At 40.2% G+C, this 23,895-nt stretch overlaps 1 protein-coding gene across 1 annotated transcript; it reads right to left on the bottom strand.

The window, feature by feature from the left end:
• Positions 1 to 2,507: 2,507 nt before the first annotated feature.
• LOC122876813 (mucin-2-like) lies at positions 2,508 to 23,895 on the bottom strand. Its single transcript, XM_044197568.1, has 21 exons — positions 23,847 to 23,895; positions 23,126 to 23,197; positions 22,919 to 23,015; positions 21,684 to 21,734; positions 21,523 to 21,570; positions 20,746 to 20,793; positions 20,069 to 20,119; positions 19,908 to 19,955; positions 19,130 to 19,177; positions 18,453 to 18,503; positions 18,292 to 18,339; positions 17,514 to 17,561; positions 16,837 to 16,887; positions 16,676 to 16,723; positions 15,899 to 15,946; positions 4,068 to 4,118; positions 3,909 to 3,956; positions 3,666 to 3,763; positions 3,384 to 3,515; positions 3,188 to 3,263; positions 2,508 to 2,889 (listed from the first exon to the last, which is right to left on the bottom strand). Exons 3-21 carry the CDS (start codon positions 22,977 to 22,979, stop codon positions 2,813 to 2,815), a joined length of 1,131 nt encoding a protein of 376 aa, XP_044053503.1. The 5' UTR covers positions 22,980 to 23,015; positions 23,126 to 23,197; positions 23,847 to 23,895; the 3' UTR covers positions 2,508 to 2,812.

A 23,895-nucleotide genomic window follows, 5' to 3' on the forward strand; every position in this document is an offset into this window, starting at 1 on the left:
CCCTGTTAAGTGTGACTCATTGCAAGCCACAGTATATTTCCACCAACCTGTTTAAGTGCGTTTTTTAATTTGTGCACGAACACCTGAGAGGAAACAAAATCTTGTAATGTAATATTTCAAAATATAATAATATTTTAGTAGGCCTACCAGCTCTCTACCAATGAAACTAAATGTGTAAATAATGTGCAAATCATTTTTATTAGACTCAACAAAACTCTTACGCTGACATCAGTGCTGAAACAATTAAGGAATCCATTGAGTAATTGATCAATAGAGAATTATTTCAATAATTGATTGTTAAAATCCTTTTCCAAGAAAAAAACGATAGTTCCAGTTTCTGAAATATGAGGATTTGTTGCTTTTCTTGTTTTATATCGTTAACTGACATAAACATTGAATATCTTTAGGTTTTGAAAATGTTCAAAACATTTATAGACTAAACAACTGATCGAGAAAATAGAGTGGCCTAATAGATCGTGAAAATCTTCAGTTGCAATCCTAGACGATCTAAATGTGTATAAACTCCAGCACTGAGTCGGTTGGCAAACAACGAAATGCTGCCTCACTGCTGCCAACTGGTCTGGAGTGTGGATCATAGATCTGAGTTTCTAGGGTTGATAGGCTAATAATAGTCCATCCTGGTGGAAGACATATTCCAATTCTTTATGTAAGTAAAAGTAACAATGCATCACTATAAAGAGGGAGGCCATATGACCACCTCCCCTGTTATAATGTGACCTGAGGTCTAAGTCACCTGAGCAAGTTCCATTTGCTGAAGAAGGTCATGGGACAGGACCAAAAGCTCAGAGAAGTGCATTTCATTATTTACCACATATTTCATGCCAGTTCGGTTCTCCATAAAGGGTTCCCCCGAAACAGAATTACATTTCACCAGAATTGTAATGTAATACTGTATGACATATAGAACATAGTACCATTTTGCAGAACAAATACTTTTGATACTTTAAGTACATTTTTGGTGGTAATACTTCTGTACATTTTGAATGGAAGACTTCTACTTGAAATGGAGTATTTCTACACAGTGTTATTGCTACTTTTACTACAGTAAGAGATCTCAATATCTCAACCAACACCATGCTGTGTGATCCCTGCAGTATTCTGTGCAGTTTTCCCTCTCCCTGTGAGTGTCCTCCGTTTGTCTGTAGTGTGTGTGTGTGTGTGTGTGTGTGTGTGTGTGTGTGTGTGTGTGTGTGTGTGTGTGTGTGTGCACTCCGGCTCCCCGGGCTTCCACCTGCTGCTGATGACCGGCGCACCTGTCATCAATCATTAGTCTCCTCAGCATAAAGACCGGGCTCTTCCTCATCTCCGTATACCTGTTTGAGCATACGTAACGGCTCCTCACAGCAAGTACAGTTGTAGCTCTGTCTGGTAATCTTGTGTTTTTTGCAAACTCTGGTTTGCTTCTGCTGCAGACATCCCTCTCGCCGGTGATCACAGCCACGTCACCTCACGGATATCTGCCAACCTGTTCGTGCTCTGCCAGCTAACCAGTGGTCTCCCTGCTCCACCTGTGAAAACCCCCGTGCCACTTTTGTGAGTAAGTTGAACTTGTTGGAGTAATACAGTATTTTAATTCTTACTTTAGTAGATTTTTAGAAAAAAAATATTACATTTGGATATGTTCATCGCTCTACTTTGATTTATTTATTTTATATTGATTTATTTATTCGTGCGCAGTCCATTGAGAGGTTGGTGGTCAGCTGATCCACGCCCCCTCTTGACTATGTTCAGAGCAGAGAGCAAAAAACAGACTGATTTTTATTTTATGTGGACGTGACGGATATAACTTTATCACCACAGATGGTCTTCCTCAGGTAAAAGTGAAGAAGTGAACACACCTGGAGGCAATTCATGATGAAACGTCACATCATTATCTCCTAATGAGCCTAAATGAGTCGTCTGATATGAGACATTTTCAGTCACATTAGAGGCTAATTAGGCCACTAATCTAATTGTCTTCCTGTGATTGGAGAATACTTGGTGTGGGGGGGAACTGGGACTTGAGACGTCTATACTGTAACATGTGGACACTCTCTGTATTTACTTTCTGACATAACAGACATGGTCCATGGCTGCTGACTGGATGGCAGTTGTCACTGAAATAAACTGTATGGAGAAATGGACGTTTACCTTAAGACTACAATATGATCAATATATAAAATACTGGAGAAAATGGACTTCATGTACAGTATGTGCTAAAAATGTGTTAAAAAAAACACGCTAAACTAAGATGGTGAACCTGCTAAACATCAGCATGCTAGCATTGTCATTTTGAGAATATTAGCATGCTGATTTAGCTCAAAGCATCACTGCTTCAAAGTACAGCCTCACATAGCTGCTGGCATAGCTACAGACTCTTGAATTGTATTAATATAATTGATCTACATTAGAGAAGTTGTTCTGTTTCTTCTGAAAATTTGGTAGAAATTCAGGAAGATTATACCCATGTAAACAGAAGATTTAACACAGACTCACAGACCATCAGCCTTTTTCAATGCTTAAGCTTTTTAATTTGCACAAGACAAGAAAAGTTCACTCTGCAGAGTAAAGCCATGCTAAAATCCTTCTTTTCATAACTCATTCAGTCTGCTCTTATTAAAGGCACAAAGCCTCAGAGACCATCCAGCCAGTTCATGTCACTTCGATCCTCCTTCGTAGCGTTACAGCGATAGAAAGATGTCAAATGAGATTCCGAGAATTCAGGTTGCATATGAGAGTGATGGCACAAATACACATCGGCCAGTGTTTGTGCTTTTTCCAGACGGATCATGCCTCTGTTTCAGCCCAGGAATCACATGAGAATAATGCTGCAGACTGATGGGAGATGAGAATCGCACTGCGTTTCATTCAAGCACCCCGACACGTTTTCTGTAAGTGCCAAAAACACAGGAGTCAGTGAGCTCAACACAAACGAAGACCTTAACCTATCTGATGATGCATCACTATGTACAAAGACTATGGAAATATTCCAGGGGAAATGACATTGTTCTGCACAACGGCATCGCCACACACAGTTTCAGGCAGAAACCACTGTGGTGTGTAATTCTCATATGACTTAAATTTACAGCTGCATCAGTAAGTTACTCATCAATGTCAAAACCATATTAGATAATGCAATACTGTGTATGGATAACCATGAACTGATTTGATACTCGGATTGATTTACCTCCAGAGGGTTGAAAACAGAAGTGCTCACGCTCATCAGATGTCCAGTCAAAAATACTCCAGGACCAAGAAGGATCCTGTGAGGCAAAATATAATGTAATACATTGCTATATTACTATATAAGATATTACTTGGATTAAAATGAATGAATTGAATATTGTTTAAAAAGCAGTCAAACCTCATGTAATAGTATATACCTCTGTATCACAGCCTCCAACCCATACGTCTCCAGAATTATAGCCAGCACTCTGAATCAGCTTTTGAACGTCATCAAAGGACTCAGCGTCGCCTGCAAATGCAAGGTTTCCACCCATGGACCGGCAGTTTTCCTACAGTGGAGACAAACAAACAGAGTGATGTCACCAAGAAAAGCAACCTTAGTAATAGGACATCAACAGAAGATGCCAATTAACCAAGTAAATACAGAGTTAACTTAGTGTAGAAACGTTCTGCTTTGAATAAAGAATCATCCGGATTACCTGAGCTTCATCCCAAGTCATGCTTTCTGCAACGTAGCGGAGACAACGAATAGTGAATGTAGTCCAACCATCAGGACAAGATGGAAACCAGGGTTCATCTGAAGACAAATACAGACAAGAGGTTAATATCGAGTCACCAGGGGAGTTACAAGAATATGTAGAGGCAGTTTTTCTCTCTCAGGAAAACATTTTGACAAAGTGTGTTGCATTTTTGCAAATACCTAAAAGTATATATACACCAACCTATTACTGGAGTTGGAACTGGAGTCCAGATGTCTCCATCTGTATAAGCTGGACAGTTTGACATAGCAGTTATTATAGACATCTGCTCTTATTTATTTTATTGTTATTTCATTGTATTTATATTCACATCATTACAAATCTGAGGAAATATACACTCACGATCAACCATAATGTCCTGTGTCACAGGCTCGTCCTCTGTTTCTGGAAGAGCTGGAAGGACAGTTTGACACACCAGTGAGCAGTGGTGGAGGAAGCACGCACATCCTTTACTTAAAGGAATAGTTTGACATTTTGGGAAACACTCTTATTCACTTTCTGGCAGAGATAAAGCCAGGCTAGCTGTCTTAATGCTAAGCTAATCAGCTACTGCTGTAGCTTCATATTTAGCGTACAAACATGAGTGACATCAAGCTTCTCGAACTCTCAGCAAGAAAGCGAATAAGAGTTTTTTTAAAAATGTCTAACTGTTAGTAAAAGTGATGATAATACAATATGAAAATAATCTGTTACAAGTGTAAGTCCTGCATTAAAAGTTTTCTTTAAGTAAAAACACAGAAGTATTATCAGCAAGATGGACATGAAGTATCAAAAGTAATGTAATAATCCAGAATTACCCTTGATACAGTATTATTATAGATAGATAGCAGCTATATTATAGGCTAATAGCATATATTATTGGATTATAATTATGATGCATTCATGTTTAAGCAACATTTTAATCTTGTAGCTGGGTGAGGTGGAGTTAATTCTATCTACTTTATGTACTGCTGTGTAGTTTAATCTATAACAATGCATCGACGCTGTCCCATGTATGTAACTACAAATTTTGTCATTTTGAATTTTTGTGTTCCTTTATGGGTTGAAAAAATGATCCTACTTCTTCAGCTAAATGAACCATTTAAAAACCTTGTCTGAAAAATATAGAATCATAAAGTTTAAAACAGCTCATCAAAAGTTGACACAAAATCTTCATCTGTAAAGTAAGTAATAACTATAGCTGACAGATAAATGCAGTGGAGTCAAAAGTACAACATTTCACTCTGAATGTAGTGAAGTAGAAAGAAGCCGAAAATGGAAATACTCAAGTAAAATACACGTACTTCAGAAAATTTTCTCATGTTTAGTACTTCAATAAATGACATCTCACCACTGCCAGTAAATACTCACGAGTAGCTCTGGTCAGAGCCATCATGGCACACACAAACACGGACACAATCAGCATCTTCATGGTGGAGATGTGGCAGATGTGAGAGATGATGATGTCCTTTCATTAAGAGAGACAGGCATGTTACTCATACTTCAGCAGGGAGCAGATGACTTACACTGATACTGCCAGGACTTTCAAAAAAGAAAGAGGATGAGTTTATAGAAGACCTGCTGCAGAATGATCTTCTCTTCGTCCTTCTCAGTTACAGCGCGTAGCTTCAGCCGTCCTGTGTGGAGCTGCTGAACAAGACAAAGACCGGCTCTTAAATACAGTTAGTTACAAAGCCAGGACGTGAGGCCACACACACTGAAAACACACAGACAGAAATGCAAATCTAAAATCAATCTGCCTTCCTAATCTAAAAAAAAGTAGATCAAGGGAAGCTTTTAATTGTTTTTTATGACAAGACAAATGACTCATTGTTTAAAATTTCCCCTGGTATTTATCTAGTGATGGTGATACCTGCCAACGCCCTGATTCAGTCGCTCATATTGCCCATAGCTCAGCTGACAGCAGCCCAACACAAATAGCATAAGCCTAAGCTTAAATATCTTCTAATAGAAAACATTTGCTCAGTGCTTTGACAGTAAAGCAGACTTCCTTCACTTCTGCAGAAGCGTGAGACAGAACAGCACACAAGCCGTGACATCCGTGAGGGCTGACTGGACTTCCATGATGGTGATGGTGTTTGCTGATGATAGTGTAGCAAAGATGGATCTTAGATACAATCATTAATTAATAACGGCTCTAGTTCTTGAGAACTCCAGGGACACCAGTATCACACAGAATTACACACTTGAATGCAAATGTATTGTGGCTTCACTGATCAATCACTGCGTGTGATGTGACATAGGTCATAGTGAGAGCGCTTAGCAACTTTTAGTGCATCGTTTTGGTTTTTTCTAACCTTGTTTCCAAATGTTTCCAGAGAAAAAGCTGCTGAACACGAGCTGCTCAGCAGCAAACAGCAGACAGACGCAGTCAGGGAGCAGCTGGTGAACACAGTGGAGCATTTAGCAGCTGAAGAGCCAGATACAGCAGGTAAAATAAGTATTATACACATCACCATTTTTCTCAGTAAATATATTTCTAAAGGTGCTATTGACATGAAATTTTCACCAGATGTTGGTAACAACTCATGAAATCCACACATGCAGAGAAATCTAACCATAGATGTCCATATATTAAGTTATGTGTTAAAATGTTAATGACACAGGGAAAAAGTATTGAACACATGAAGAAAGGGAGGTGCAAAAGGGCATGGGAAGCCAAGATAATCAGTAATTAGAAAGCAATCCTGCCCCTTGTCAGTGCAAATTAATATCGGCTGGTTCAGTCCCACCTGATCTGGCCAACATGAACCCAGCAGACGATAACATGGAAGTAGCACCCTACCACTTAGCGCTAGCTAGCCAAGGGATTCTGCTAGGCCAGCATGAACAATTAATCCGGGCTCTGACAGACAGCAATCAGGCCATGGTTTCCCAAATCACACAACTAACCCAACAGGTTTCCCGACTCTCCACCCAGCTCTCGACTCCGGCTCCGATGATGTCCTCACTGCCAGCCACGCCGTTACCATCACTGTCAGCTCCGCCACTCTGGGACTCCAACGCTTTGGACCCAGACACCTTCTCCGGAGAAGTGAACAGCTGCCGGAGTTTCTTGCTTCAGTGCTCCTTGGTCTTCTACCAGCACCCCGTCACATTCTCCTCTGATTATCCGAAAGATAAACTTTATAGTGGGACTACTACGGGGAAGAGCTTTAGCTTGGGCTGAGGCGACGCACACTAGCAGACCTCTCTCGTCCTTCTCCCTGGTGGATTTCACAACGGTCTTTGACCACCCGGACACCTGTGGGACCGCCTGTGATCGCCTTCTTCGGACCAGCCAAGGTAATCGTAATATAGCGGACTTCTCCATTGAGTTCTGCACACTAGCCGCTCACTCAGGGTGGAACAAGCAAGCCCTGGTTAGCGCCTTCAGAAGGGGCCGGAGGAAAACCATCAAGGACAAGTTGGCTTCCCGCGACGAACCCGTGGGTTTGGATGCATTAATTACCCTTGGTATCGGGATAGACAATCGCCTTCGTGAATGACGCCAAAAGCGCCTCCATCGGTCTCCTGCTCTGCTTTCACGCAACTCTACGTTTCCTCCAGGGCCACGGCGGGGAAACCCGACGATTGCCGCTGCACCTCGTCCGCCACAACCGGCCAGCCTAGACTCTGAGCCGATGCAACTTGGCTCAGCCCACCTCACGCCGGCAGAACACCTACACCGACATACTGCGGGGGAATGCCTCTACTGCAGCCGCGGGGGCCATTTCCTGGCCACCTGCCCCGTGCGACCAAAAGATTAGGCTCACTAATTACAGTGGGGGTTCTGGTGAGCCCTAACAACCCTCGACAGCCGGAACCGCCACATCTACAGATCCCGGTCACTCTCCACCATCCACACGGATCACTTCTGCTGCTAGCCCTGATCGACTCGGGAGCGGAGGACAACTTCCTGGATCCGGAACTCGCTCGACAGGCAGGTATCCCCACAGAGGTCTTCCAGGGGCCACAGAAGGTGGAGGCACTGGATGGCAGACCCCTAGCCCAGATAACCCATTGCACCGCTCCGGTTTCCATGGTCTTATCGGGCAATCACCGTGAGGACCTCCACTTCAAGCTCATCTCGACACCTTGGACACCACTGGGTTACCCCTGGTTGTGTCAACACAACCCCCACATTCACTGGAGGACAGGGAGAATCCTGAGTTGGAGCACCTACAGCCTCTCCACCTGTCTCAGTACAGGCAGGCCTCATTCGCTCCTCTTCTTCACCGGTAGGAACAGGGTTTTTCTTCGTAGCCAAAAGACAAAACACTGTGACCCTGCATCAACTACAGAGGACTCAACCAGATCACCATAAAAAAACAAGTACCCCCTGCCTCTCATCAACTCAGCTTTTAAACCCCTCCACGGGGCCACCATATTCTCTAAACTGGACATGCGCAACGCCTATCACCTGGTTCGGATTCAGGAGGGGGATGAATGGAAGACCGCCTTCAACACACCCCTGTGTCACTTTGAGTACCTGGTCATGCCATTTGGGCTCACCAATGCACCGGCGGTGTTCCAAGCCCTGGTTAATGACGTCCTCCGCCGATTTCCTAAACCGTTTCGTGTTTGTCTACCTTGATGACATCCTCATCTTCTCCCGCAAAATTGTGCAACACCATACTCACAGTACAAAATCTGCTGTTTGAGGTGCTGTTCTCACAGGACAGCGACACTACACACACACACACACACAATGATCTTATAGACCATGATGTATATAAAGTAGTTAAAATGACCTCAACCTTAAACATCTGCAGAAGTAAAATGCAACACACACATGAATGCAGCAGGAATATGAATCCAGAAACATCAGATATCATAAAACACTGACAGGAGCGTTTTACTGCACAGTGAGCTGATAACACTTCTATACTTTTACTTCAGGGAGGTTTGAATGCAGGACTTTCACTTGTCGGGGAGTGTTTTCACAGTGTTAGTACTTTGACTGCAGTAAAGGCTCTGAGTCCTTCCGCCACTGTCTCTGTCCCTCTTTGTATTTCCTTCTCCTTCACATCCTGCAGCTGGTGCTACAACTCTGCCCTCTGCTGCTGCAAATAAACCAAACTTTCAGGAAGAGCGCCTTCTTTTCCCAGAGAAACTGTATTTTATTCAAAAGAAGCGTCAGAAAAGAAAAAGCTCATCGATGTTAATATCTTATATTAATGACAAAATATATGACAACATTTTACGTTGTCCCCTGAACTCATTAAAACAGTTTGAACATGATGTTAACAATATAACCTTCATGAAGGAGGATTCAGAGTGAATGCATTAGGTTTAGCTTGATGTATAAAACTGAGCTGCTTCATGTTACAATCTGTCTGTACTTAGAGCAACGTAATTGCTACTGCAATGAACTAATATCTAAATATAACTGCTTTGCACAGCTGCTGAACTACTGTGTACAATTTTCTCTCAATTATCTCTCACTCTTTCTTTTTGTCTTTCTCCCTCATCCCGCAGTACTCTGTCACGTCTCTGAAGAGCATCCCAGAGTTGTCCAGGAGGAGTGATGGCCAGGCCGAGGAGAGACCAGGTAACTACGAATTATAAAAGGATAGCTTAGTTAGAATTTTTACTCTACTTTTGAACTAAAACTGTGTAGCAGTTTCTTCTGATTGTTCTGTTTGTGAAGTTGCTCCACGAAGATTATAATGTATAATGTTGATTTAACTTTATGATCATTTGGGAGAATGTAGTTTGTGCTGCTCTTGGGTCATATTTTTTTCATTTCTATCAATAAGAGACTAAATAACACAAACACTGTACAACAGCACCACAAACTACAGCCTCCAAAATGAGCTTTGTCCTTTACTGCCTTATCTTTGATTGATGTTCAATAGTGTTTTTTTTTTTTTTTAAGAGATTACTGACTATAAATAATAACATACATTAGTTTTCTTACCGGAACAAACTGCAGTGCACAGGAGTTTATAGTGTGTTTACAGCCCTGAGTAGTTCCTGCAGGTGTTCCTCCTATGTAGCCTGAGAGGCGAAACCCGGGGCAAAAGAAAAACTTATATCACCTGCTGCTGCCTACTTACTGTGAAGGAACAGTGATTCTTGAAAACTACTTAGATGAACATTTTTATCAACATCTCTCTTCTCTGGATCTTGGCGTTGGAAGATTCTGTTTAGTATTTGTTCATTTTGAAATGAACTGATATTCTGTAATACTTAAAATTTCACCAGCTGATGTTTTCAGTAGTTTCCTTTTTCAAATCATTTTCAGTCTTGTAATTTTTTAAGTTTCTTCAGTTTCATGCCATTACAAAACACTAACAGAACATTTCATTACAAACTTCACCAGTTTCTCCTGCTTCTCTATTCACACAGAAAACAAGAGGAGGAGCCACGAGGATGGACCTGAACAGACCGAGGAAGAAAAGGCGGTCACATCTAAGAGTGATAACACAGGATTCCAGGTCGTGATGGAAGGAGAAGGAGAAAGTGTACCGCTTATGGCAGGAAGACAGGAAGAGACTACTGTGGACAATGGAGGAGAAGAGAAGATCGAATCTCAGAGTGAATGAAAAGATCCCCAGTTTGTGGCTGAAAGAGAAACACACCAAGATCAAAAACCAGAGAGCACTGAGCGTTCACTGGGGCGAAATCACTGTTACTTATTTCTAGAGATAAGTTGTGTATTCCCATTCACTAATAATACCCCAAATAAAACATTTGGGGTATTTTTTTAAAGTAAACTCACTAGAGCATGAAATGTGGATTAATCCACTGCTGAAAATCGTCCCCAACAAGTGAGTAATGTTTGATGTTTTTAGGAAATTACTGAGCCTATATAAAAATGAAATAACACCAAACTAATGAGTTGGTGGCCTCTTGTGCTAATGACTGCTTGTATGTTTAATGTTAATGTTGTGTTGTCCTGGCAGGTGACAGTCAACCCCAGGCAGCAGGTTCCAGAGTCCAATTTTAGCAACAACGTGGTTCGTTGTGACGTCCAGTACACCGACACTGCCACTCACATCTCTGGATGCACCATGACATCGTAGGAAAAACTTTCTTCTTCTCTTATTCATTTGAGCTTTATTGCAGTTACTATTTTTGCAAAGACGAGGTAGTGTCAGTGATTGTGACCAATCAATTCAGCTTCTCCTCATAGATGAAAGACTTTATATTGTTTTATTAAATAACATTTTTTAACATACTTATTATTCAGATTTGTGAATATGAGGATGACAATTAAAATTCATGCAATTCAGACATAATCACTGGTCGCACTCTTCTGTAACATCACTCGGTTCTGGCTGGTTGATATCACAGTTCAGAGATCTTTTTTTGTCTTCACTACACATTTAATGAAATAGGTTAAAAGTTGTCAGAATTTAAAGATAAGATCAAATTCATGGACAAGTCTTGACCTGAATTTTTGATTTTCAACCCTTTCACCTTAAACCTTCAGAGTAAAATGCCACCCATCTTTAAGGTTCAATGTAACTCGTTACCACCCACCTCTGCATATGAAATGCAGTGGTGGAAGAAGTATTGAGATTATTATTAAAATTATTATTATTATTAGAGAAAATTATTATTCTGTGATCCTTAGAAAGTGGGTTGTCAGCTCTGTGAGATAAGAGATTTAAGATCAGAAAATAATAAGTTTTCTCCAGATGCGTTCTGAAAACATTATAACAGACAATGAGAAAAATGAATCAAAAGGAGAAAAAAACTAATATAAAGGCTGAAAGCTTTATAACTGAAGGTGAAGATCAGGGAGGCCAAGGAGAAGTACAGGAGGAAGCTGGAGCGGAAACTCCAGCAGAACAACATGAGAGAGGTCTGGAGTGGCGTGAAGAGCATCACTGGCTTCAGACCAACTGGCAGCAGAGGAGTTGAAGGCAGCTTGGACAGGGCCAACGAACTTAATCTGTTCTTTAACAGATTCGACACACCGGCTCCTGCTCATCCCCCCTCTAACTCAGCTGCTGTCGGCCCTCAAGCTGAGTACTCTGCTCCCCCCTGCCCCATCTTCCTGGGAGAGTCCTACTCCCCCCTCAACTGGATATCAGGCTAACGGCCCTCTTCACACTACTAATGACCCCCACCTCCCCCGCCTGTAACCTCTGCTCTGTGCCTGACTACTGACCAGGTGAGAGGACAGCTGATGAAACTCCACTCAAACAAGGCTGCAGGCCCCGATGGAGTTAGCCCCAGGGTGCTAAAAGCCTGTGCCCCCCAGCTATGTGGAGTCCTTCAACATGTCTTCAACCTGAGGCTGAGTCTTCAAAGGGTCCCTGTTCTGTGGAAGATATCTTGCCTTCTTCCTGTGCCAAAGACGCCGCGTTCCAGTGGCTCCAAGGACTACAGACCAGTGGCACTGACCTCCCACATAATGAAGACCCTGTAGGGACTAGTGCTGGAACAGCTGCGGCCCATGGTCAGATCCCTCCTGGACCCCCTTCAGTTCGCCTACCAGCCCCGGCTGGGAGTTGATGACGACATCATCTTCCTGCTGAACCGCATCTACGAGGATCATGTTTTTTGACTTCTCCAGTGCTTTCAACACCATCCGGGCAGCCCTGCTGGGTGAGAAGCTGGCAGCGATGCAGGTGGATGCCCCCCTCGTGTCCTGGATTGTGGACTACCTGACTGGCAGACCACAGCACGTGCGCCTGCAGCACTGTGTGTCGGACAGCGTGGTCAGCAACACTGGGGCCCCTCAGGGGACTGTCCTCTCTTCCTTCCTCTTCACCATCTACACCACGGACTGAAGTCCATGGTGTAGATGGTGATGATGAAGTCCGTGGTGTGACTTAGTCCTGCCACCTTCAGAAGTTCTCTGATGACTCTGCTGTGGTGATGAGACAGGGCTGTGTTGGGGAACTTTGTCTCATGGTATGAGCAGAACCATCTGCAGCTCATTGCGACAAAGTCTAAGGAGCTGGTTGTGTATCTACGAAGGGCCAAGGCACCAGTGACCCCAGTTTCCATCCTGGGGGTCAGTGTGGACATTATAGAGGATTACAAGTACCTGGGAGTACACATGGACAATAAACTGGACTGGGCTAAGAACACTCAAGCTGTTTACAGGAAGGGCCAGAGCAGCCTCTATTTTCTGAGGAGGCTGAGGTCTTTCAACATCTGCCAGACAATGCTGAAGATGTTTTATGAGTCTGTGGTGGCCAGTGCTATCCTGTATGCTGTTGCATGCTGGGGCAGCAGGCTGACGGTAGCGGACGCTAACAGACTCAACAAACTGATCCGTAAGGCCAGTGACATTGTGGGGGTGGAGCTGGACTCTCTGTCGGTGGTGTCAGAGAGGAGGATGCTGGCCAAACTACATGCCATCTTGGACAGTGTCTCCCACCCACTCCATGACGTGTTGGTCAAGCAAAGGAGTACCTTCAGCGGAAGACTCATCCCCCCAAAAAGCACCACAGAGCGCCACAGGAAGTCATTCCTGCCTGTGGCCATCAAACTCTTCAATTCCTCCCTGTAAGTGTAGTCTGTCTCTCTTCATGACCCTAAGTCATTAAACTGGACATTGATCATTACATCTCTGCATTACTTGAGATAGTTGTGCAATATCCTACAATATCCTACACTTAACTTGGCAATTCATGCATTATTACTTTATACCATATTATTATCATCAACCAGTAAACCCACTTTGTACTTCACAATACCCACAAGTACCCAATTGGTACTTAATTTATTTTCTGACCTATATTTTCATTCAGTCATTGAAAGACCCTGTACAAGTAGTGTGTTGCCCATGTACAAAGTCTTTCTGTCTGAAAATATCAATAGAATGGAAATAAAGTTCCAAAAATACATAAAAAAAATAATGACATTCCCATTCCTCAGCTGTACTGTGTTTATTGGTAAGTAGCAAATGTTAGCATGCTAACACGCTAAACTAAGATGGTGAACCTGCTAAACATCAGCATACTAGCATTGTCATTTTGAGAATATTAGCATGCTGATTTAGCTCAAAGCATCACTGTTTCAAAGTACAGCCTCACATAGAAGTTGTTCTGTTTCTTCTGCGTGATTCTTGGTAGTGATGTCCCTGCAGTTATCTACTCCGTATTCACTACATTATCCTCTGCAAACATCATCGCTTAGATAAATATCAATGAAGTTAAACAATGAATTCAAGAAATACAAGTAGTTTTTGATCAGTATTTTCATTTAACCATAAGAATTATGTCCTTAAAGGTGTTTCAGTCTGCAAGTGTAGTGTTCTGTGTTTTTACAGAATACTCAAAGCTGCAAGCTACGTTTTGGCTTACAATTGGATCACAGATTTGTGTATTTAAGAGGGGAAAAAATACTGCTAAACAACAAATAATACATGACAGAAAGAAGCTACATACCGACTGGCGGCAGCAGGCCTATGCACCAGGTACGGACACTGAACAAGTGTTCTGAAGTGGGAGTGTCCTTAAAGTCCTCAAGTCCTTAAAAGCAACGTTTATGATAGCATTCATTCTCTAAAATCAGGGGTGACATTTTTCAAATGTTCCCTTTTTGTGTGTATTTTTGTTATCATGTATCAAATTCAGCATATTTCCCATTTGAGCAGCAGAACATTTACTACCAGTGAAACAGTGCCTGATATATTTCCTCTTGAATAAGTAGTTTTGTTGAAACGAGACCTAAAATGTGTGTAACACCATATTTGAAGTTCTGTCATTATTTTGCAGGATAAAAATTGCTACCACGTACAGTACTGCAGAGTTATGGTGAAAATATGGTAGAAATTCAGGAAGATTATACCCATGTAAACAGAAGATTTAACACAGACTCACAGACCATCAGCCTTTTTCAATGCTTAAGGTTTTTAATTTGCACAAGACAAGAAAGAACAGTTCACTCTGCAGAGTAAAGCCATGCTAAAATCCTTCTTTTCATAACTCATTCAGTCTGCTCTTATTAAAGGCACAAAGCCTCAGAGACCATCCAGCCAGTTTATGTCACTTGTCGCTTCGATCCTCCTTCGTAGCGTTACAGCGATAGAAAGAAAGAAAGATGTCAAATGACATTCTGAGAATTCAGGTTCCATATGAGAGTGATGGCACAAATACACATCGGCCAGTGTTTGTGCTTTTTCCAGACGGATCATGCCTCTGTTTCAGCCCAGGAATCACATGAGAATAATGCTGCAGACTGATGGGAGATGAGAATCGCACTGCGTTTCATTCAAGCACCCTGACACCTTTTCTGTAAGTGCCAAAAACACAGGAGTCAGTGAGCTCAACACAAACGAAGACCTTAACCTATCTGATGATGCATCACTATGTACAAAGACTATGGAAATATTCCAGGGGAAATGACATTGTTCTGCACAACGGCATCGCCACACACAGTTTCAGGCAGAAACCATTGTGGTGTGTAATTCTCATATGACTTAAATTTACAGCTGCATCAGTAAGTTACTCATCAATGTCAAAACCATATTAGATAATGCAATACTGTGTATGGATAACCATGAACTGATTTGATACTCGGATTGATTTACCTCCAGAGGGTTGAAAACAGAAGTGCTCACGCTCATCAGATGTCCAGTCAAAAATACTCCAGGACCAAGAAGGATCCTGTGAGGCAAAATATAATATAATACATTGCTATATTACTATATAAGATATTACTTGGATTAAAATGAATGAATTGAATATTGTTTAAAAAGCAGTCAAACCTCATGTAATAGTATATACCTCTGTATCACAGCCTCCAACCCATACGTCTCCAGAATTATAGCCAGCACTCTGAATCAGCTTATGAACGTCATCAAAGGACTCAGCGTCGCCTACAAATGCAAGGTTTCCCTGCATGGACCGGCAGTTTTCCTACAGTGGAGACAAACAGACAGAGTGATGTCACCAAGAAAAGCAACCTTAGTAATAGGACATCAACAGAAGATGCCAATTAACCAAGTAAATACAGAGTTAACTTAGTGTAGAAACGTTCTGCTTTGAATAAAGAATCATCCGGATTACCTGAGCTTCAGCCCAAGTCATGCTTTCTGCAACGTAGCGGAGACAACGAATAGTGAATGTAGTCCAACCATCAGGACAAGATGGAAACCAGGGTTCATCTGAAGACAAATACAGACGAGAGGTTAATATCGAGTCTCTAGGGGAGTTACAAGAATATGTAGAGGCAGTTTTTCTCATTTCTTCATTTTGACCTAAAAGTATATATCCACCAACCTGTTTCTGGAGTTGTAATTGGAGTCCAGCTGTCTCCATCTGTATAAACTGGACAATTTGACATAGCAGTTATTATAGACATCTGCTCTTTTATTTAATTTATTGTTATTTCATTGTATTTACAGTGACTTGCAAAAGTGTTTGCCCCCTTCCTGATTTCTTATTTTTTTGCATGTTTGTCACACTTAAATGTTTCAGATCATCAAACAAATTTAAATATTAGTCGAAGATAACACATGTAAACACAAAATGCAGCTTTTAAATGAAGGTTGTTATTAGTGAATACAAAATCCAAACCTACATGGCCCTGTGTGGAAAAGTGATTGCCCCCGTGAACCTAATAACTGGTTGGGCCACCCTTAGCAGCAACAACTGCAATCAAGGGTTTGCGATAACTTGCAATGAGTCTTTTACAGCACTGTGGAGGAATTTTTGCCCACTCATCTTTGCAGAATTGTTGTAATTCAGCCACATTGGAGGGTTTTCAAGCATGAACTGCCTTTTAAGGTCATGCCACAGCATCTCAATAGGATTCAGGTCAGGACTTTGACTAGGCCACTCCAAAGTCTTCATTTTGTTCTTCATCCAGCAAGAAAGCGAATAAGAGTATTTCTAAAAATGTCTAACTGTTCCTTTTAGTAAAAGTAATGATAATACAATATGAAAATAATCTGTTACAAGTATAAGTCCTGCATTAAAAGTTTTTCTCTCTCTGGAGAACATTTTGACAAAGTGTGTTGCATTTTTGTAAATACCTAAAAGCATATATCCACCAACCTGTTTCTGGAGTTGTAAATGGAGTCCAGCTGTCTCCATCTGTATAAGCTGGACAGTTTGACATAGCAGTTATTATAGACATCTGCTCTTTTATTTATTTTATTGTTATTTCATTGTATTTATATTCACATCATTACAAATCTGAGGAAATATACACTCACGATCAACCATAATGTCCTGTGTCACAGGCTCGTCCTCTGTTTCTGGAAGAGCTGGAAGGACAGTTTGACACACCAGTGAGCAGTGGTGGAGGAAGCACGCACATCCTTTACTTAAAGGAATAGTTTGACATTTTGGGAAACACTCTTATTCACTTTCTGGCAGAAACTTAGATGAAAAGGTGGAAACCACTCTCATGTCTCTTAAACATGAAGTTCTAGCCAGCAGCTGTTAGCTTAGATTAACTGGAAACAGCTAGCCCCAGCTATCCGGCACATAACCCTGTAAAACATTATTTGTATACTTTTTTTAGGGATTAAACAAACAAGACCTAACGCGTAAATGAATGTGCTTTAGAGGTGCTGGTATTTTGTAAACATTGGATAAAGCCAGGCTAGCTGTCTTAATGCTAAACTAATCGGCTACTGCTGTAGCTTCAAATTTAGCGTACAAACATGAGAGTGACATCAAGCTTCTCATCGAACTCTCAGCAAGAAAGCGAATAAGAGTATTTCTAAAAATGTCTAACTGTTCCATTTAGTAAAAGTAATGATAATACAATATGAAAATAATCTGTTACAAGTGTTAGTCCTGCATTAAAAGTTTTTCTCTCTCTGGAGAACATTTTGGCAAAGTGTGTTGCATTTTTGTAAATACCTAAAAGTATATATCCACCAACCTGTTTCTGGAGTTGTAATTGGAGTCCAGCTGTCTCCATCTGTATAAGCTGGACAGTTTGACATAGCAGTTATTATAGACATCTGCTCTTTTATTTATTTTATTGTTATTTCATTGTATTTACAGTGACTTGCAAAAGTGTTTGCCCCCTTCCTGATTTCTTATTTTTCTTGCATGTTTGTCACACTTAAATGTTTCAGATCATCAAACAAATTTAAATATTAGTCAAAGATAACACAAGTAAACACAAAATGCAGTTTTTAAATGAAAGTTGTTATTAGTGAATACAAAATCCAAACCTACATGGCCCTGTGTGAAAAAGTGATTGCCCCCTAAACCTAATAACTGGTTGTGCCACCCTTAGCAGCATCAACTGCAAACAAGCATTTGCGATAACTTGCAATGAGTCTTTTACAGCGCTGTGGAGGAATTTTTGCCCACTCATCTTTGCAGAATTGTTGTAATTCAGCCACATAGGAGGGTTTTCAAGCATGAACTGCCTTTTTAAGGTCATGCCACAGCATCTCAATAGGATTCAGGTCAGGACTTTGACTAGGCCACTCCAAAGTCTTCATTTTGTTCTTCATCCAGCAAGAAAGCGAATAAGAGTATTTCTAAAAATGTCTAACTGTTCCTTTTAGTAAAAGTAATGATAATACAATATGAAAATAATCTGTTACAAGTATAAGTCCTGCATTAAAAGTTTTTCTCTCTCTGGAGAACATTTTGACAAAGTGTGTTGCATTTTTGTAAATACCTAAAAGCATATATCCACCAACCTGTTTCTGGAGTTGTAAATGGAGTCCAGCTGTCTCCATCTGTATAAGCTGGACAGTTTGACATAGCAGTTATTATAGACATCTGCTCTTTTATTTATTTTATTGTTATTTCATTGTATTTATATTCACATCATTACAAATCTGAGGAAATATACACTCACGATCAACCATAATGTCCTGTGTCACAGGCTCGTCCTCTGTTTCTGGAAGAGCTGGAAGGACAGTTTGACACACCAGTGAGCAGTGGTGGAGGAAGCACGCACATCCTTTACTTAAAGGAATAGTTTGACATTTTGGGAAACACTCTTATTCACTTTCTGGCAGAAACTTAGATGAAAAGGTGGAAACCACTCTCATGTCTCTTAAACATGAAGTTCTAGCCAGCAGCTGTTAGCTTAGATTAACTGGAAACAGCTAGCCCCAGCTATCCGGCACATAACCCTGTAAAACATTATTTGTATACTTTTTTTAGGGATTAAACAAACAAGACCTAACACATAAATGAATGTGCTTTAGAGGTGCTGGTATTTTGTAAACATTGGATAAAGCCAGGCTAGCTGTCTTAATGCTAAACTAATCGGCTACTGCTGTAGCTTCAAATTTAGCGTACAAACATGAGAGTGACATCAAGCTTCTCATCGAACTCTCAGCAAGAAAGCGAATAAGAGTATTTCTAAAAATGTCTAACTGTTCCATTTAGTAAAAGTAATGATAATACAATATGAAAATAATCTGTTACAAGTGTTAGTCCTGCATTAAAAGTTTTTCTCTCTCTGGAGAACATTTTGGCAAAGTGTGTTGCATTTTTGTAAATACCTAAAAGTATATATCCACCAACCTGTTTCTGGAGTTGTAATTGGAGTCCAGCTGTCTCCATCTGTATAAACTGGACAATTTGACATAGCAGTTATTATAGACATCTGCTCTTTTATTTAATTTATTGTTATTTCATTGTATTTACAGTGACTTGCAAAAGTGTTTACCCCCTTCCTGATTTCTTATTTTTTTGCATGTTTGTCACACTTAAATGTTTCAGATCATCAAACAAATTTAAATATTAGTCGAAGATAACACATGTAAACACAAAATGCAGCTTTTAAATGAAGGTTGTTATTAGTGAATACAAAATCCAAACCTACATGGCCCTGTGTGGAAAAGTGATTGCCCCCGTGAACCTAATAACTGGTTGGGCCACCCTTAGCAGCAACAACTGCAATCAAGGGTTTGCGATAACTTGCAATGAGTCTTTTACAGCACTGTGGAGGAATTTTTGCCCACTCATCTTTGCAGAATTGTTGTAATTCAGCCACATTGGAGGGTTTTCAAGCATGAACTGCCTTTTTAAGGTCATGCCACAGCATCTCAATAGGATTCAGGTCAGGACTTTGACTAGGCCACTCCAAAGTCTTCATTTTGTTCTTCATCCAGCAAGAAAGCGAATAAGAGTATTTCTAAAAATGTCTAACTGTTCCTTTTAGTAAAAGTAATGATAATACAATATGAAAATAATCTGTTACAAGTATAAGTCCTGCATTAAAAGTTTTTCTCTCTCTGGAGAACATTTTGACAAAGTGTGTTGCATTTTTGTAAATACCTAAAAGCATATATCCACCAACCTGTTTCTGGAGTTGTAAATGGAGTCCAGCTGTCTCCATCTGTATAAGCTGGACAGTTTGACATAGCAGTTATTATAGACATCTGCTCTTTTATTTATTTTATTGTTATTTCATTGTATTTATATTCACATCATTACAAATCTGAGGAAATATACACTCACGATCAACCATAATGTCCTGTGTCACAGGCTCGTCCTCTGTTTCTGGAAGAGCTGGAAGGACAGTTTGACACACCAATGAGCAGTGGTGGAGGAAGCACGCACATCCTTTACTTAAAGGAATAGTTTGACATTTTGGGAAACACTCTTATTCACTTTCTGGCAGAAACTTAGATGAAAAGGTGGAAACCACTCTCATGTCTCTTAAACATGAAGTTCTAGCCAGCAGCTGTTAGCTTAGATTAACTGGAAACAGCTAGCCCCAGCTATCCGGCACATAACCCTGTAAAACATTATTTGTATACTTTTTTTAGGGATTAAACAAACAAGACCTAACGCGTAAATGAATGTGCTTTAGAGGTGCTGGTATTTTGTAAACATTGGATAAAGCCAGGCTAGCTGTCTTAATGCTAAACTAATCGGCTACTGCTGTAGCTTAAAATTTAGCGTACAAACATGAGAGTGACATCAAGCTTCTCATCGAACTCTCAGCAAGAAAGCGAATAAGAGTATTTCTAAAAATGTCTAACTGTTCCATTTAGTAAAAGTAATGATAATACAATATGAAAATAATCTGTTACAAGTGTTAGTCCTGCATTAAAAGTTTTTCTCTCTCTGGAGAACATTTTGGCAAAGTGTGTTGCATTTTTGTAAATACCTAAAAGTATATATCCACCAACCTGTTTCTGGAGTTGTAATTGGAGTCCAGCTGTCTCCATCTGTATAAGCTGGACAGTTTGACATAGCAGTTATTATAGACATCTGCTCTTTTATTTATTTTATTGTTATTTCATTGTATTTACAGTGACTTGCAAAAGTGTTTGCCCCTTCCTGATTTCTTATTTTTCTTGCATGTTTGTCACACTTAAATGTTTCAGATCATCAAACAAATTTAAATATTAGTCAAAGATAACACAAGTAAACACAAAATGCAGTTTTTAAATGAAAGTTGTTATTAGTGAATACAAAATCCAAACCTACATGGCCCTGTGTGAAAAAGTGATTGCCCCCTAAACCTAATAACTGGTTGTGCCACCCTTAGCAGCATCAACTGCAAACAAGCATTTGCGATAACTTGCAATGAGTCTTTTACAGCGCTGTGGAGGAATTTTTGCCCACTCATCTTTGCAGAATTGTTGTAATTCAGCCACATTGGAGGGTTTTCAAGCATGAACTGCCTTTTTAAGGTCATGCCACAGCATCTCAATAGGATTCAGGTCAGGACTTTGACTAGGCCACTCCAAAGTCTTCATTTTGTTCTTCATCCAGCAAGAAAGCGAATAAGAGTATTTCTAAAAATGTCTAACTGTTCCTTTTAGTAAAAGTAATGATAATACAATATGAAAACAATCTGTTACAAGTATAAGTCCTGCATTAAAAGTTTTTCTCTCTCTGGAGAACATTTTGACAAAGTATGTTGCATTTTTGTAAATACCTAAAAGTATATATCCACCAACCTGTTTCTGGAGTTGTAATTGGAGTCCAGCTGTCTCCATCTGTATAAGCTGGACAATTTGACATAGCAGTTATTAAAGACATCTGCTCTTTTATTTATTTTATTGTTATTTCATTGTATTTATATTCACATCATTACAAATCTGAGGAAATATACACTCACGATCAACCATAATGTCCTGTGTCACAGGCTCGTCCTCTGTTTCTGGAAGAGCTGGAAGGACAGTTTGACACACCAGTGAGCAGTGGTGGAGGAAGCACGCACATCCTTTACTTAAAGGAATAGTTTGACATTTTGGGAAACACTCTTATTCACTTTCTGGCAGAGACTTAGATGAAAACGTGGAAACCACTCTCATGTCTCTTAAATATGAAGTTCTAGCCAGCAGCTGTTAGCTTAGATTAACTGGAAACAGCTAGCCCCAGCTATCCGGCACATAACCCTGTAAAACATTATTTGTATACTTTTTTTAGGGATTAAACAAACAAGACCTAACGCGTAAATGAATGTGCTTTAGAGGTGCTGGTATTTTGTAAACATTGGATAAAGCCAGGCTAGCTGTCTTAATGCTAAGCTAATCGGCTACTGCTGTAGCTTCAAATTTAGCGTACAAACATGAGAGTGACATCAAGCTTCTCATCGAACTCTCAGCAAGAATGCGAATAAGAGTTTTTTAAAAAATGTCTAACTGTTCCTTTTAGTTAAAGTGATGATAATACAATATGAAAATAATCTGTTACAAGTGTAAGTCCTGCATTAAAAGTTTTCTTTAAGTAAAAACACAGAAGTATTATCAGCAAGATGGACATGAAGTATCAAAAGTAATGTAATAATCCAGAATTACCCTTGATACAGTATTATTATAGATAGATAGCAGCTATATTATAGGCTAATAGAATATATTATTGGATTATAATTATGATGCATTCATGTTTAAGCAACATTTTAATCTTGTAGCTGAGTGAGGTGGAGTTAATTCTATCTACTTTATGTACTGCTGTGTAGTTTAATCAATAACAATGCATCTATGCTGTCCCATGTATGTAACTACAAATTTTGTCATTTTGAATTTTTGTGTTCCTTTATGGGTTGAAAAAATGATCACACTACTTCAGCTAAATGAACCATTTAAAAACTGTGTCTGAAAATGATACAATCATAAAGTTGAAAACAGCTCATGAAAAGCTGACACAAAATCTTCATCTGTAAAGTAAGTAATAACTATAGCTGACAGATAAATGCAGTGGAGTCAAAAGTACAACATTTCACTCTGAATGTAGTGAAGTAGAAAGAAGCCGAAAATGGAAATACTCAAGTAAAATACACGTACTTCAGAAAATTTTCTCATGTTTAGTACTTCAATAAATGACATCTCACCACTGCCAGTAAATACTCACGAGTAGCTCTGGTCAGAGCCATCATGGCACACACAAACACGGACACAGTCAGCATCTTCATGGTAGAGATGTGGCAGATGTGAGAGATGATGATGTCCTTTCATTAAGAGAGACAGGCATGTTACTCATACTTCAGCAGGGAGCAGATGACTTACACTGATACTGCCAGGACTTTCAAAAAAGAAAGAAGATGAGTTTATAGAAGACCTGCTGCAGAATGATCTTCTCTTCGTCCTTCTCAGTGTCAGCGCGTAGCTTCAGCCGTCCTGTGTGGAGCTGCTGAACAAGACAAAGACCGGCTATTAAATACAGTTAGTTACAAAGCCAGGACGTGAGGCCACACACACTGAAAACACACAGACAGAAATGCAAATCTAAAATCAATCTGCCTTCCTAATCTAAAAGAAGCTTTTAATTGTTTTTTTATGACAGGACAAATCACTAATTGTTTGTTCTCTGGTATTTATCTAGTGATGGTGATACCTGCCAACGCCCTGATTCAGTCGTTCATATTGCCCATAGCTCAGCTGACAGCAGCCCAACACAAACAGCGTAAACCTAAGCTTAAATATCTTCTAATAGAAAACATTTGCTCAGTGCTTTGACAGTAAAGCAGACTTCCTTCACTTCTGCAGAAGCGTGAGACAGAACAGCACACAAGCTGTGACATCCGTGAGGGCTGACTGGACTTCCATGATGGTGATGGTGTTTGCTGATGATAGTGTAGCAAAGATGGATCTTATATACAATCAATAATTAATAACGGCTCTAGTTCTTGAGAACTCCAGGGACACCAGTATCACACAGAATTACACACTTGAATGCAAATGTATTGTGGCTTCACTGATCAATCACTGCGTGTGATGTGACATAGGTCATAGTGAGAGCGCTTAGCAACTTTTAGTGCACCGTTTTGGTTTTTTCTAACCTTGTTTCCAAATGTTTCCAGAGAAAAAGCTGCTGAACACGAGCTGCTC

The sequence above is a fragment of the Siniperca chuatsi genome, linkage group LG5 (genome assembly GCF_020085105.1).
Source record: "Siniperca chuatsi isolate FFG_IHB_CAS linkage group LG5, ASM2008510v1, whole genome shotgun sequence".
Lineage (NCBI taxonomy): Eukaryota > Metazoa > Chordata > Actinopteri > Centrarchiformes > Sinipercidae > Siniperca > Siniperca chuatsi.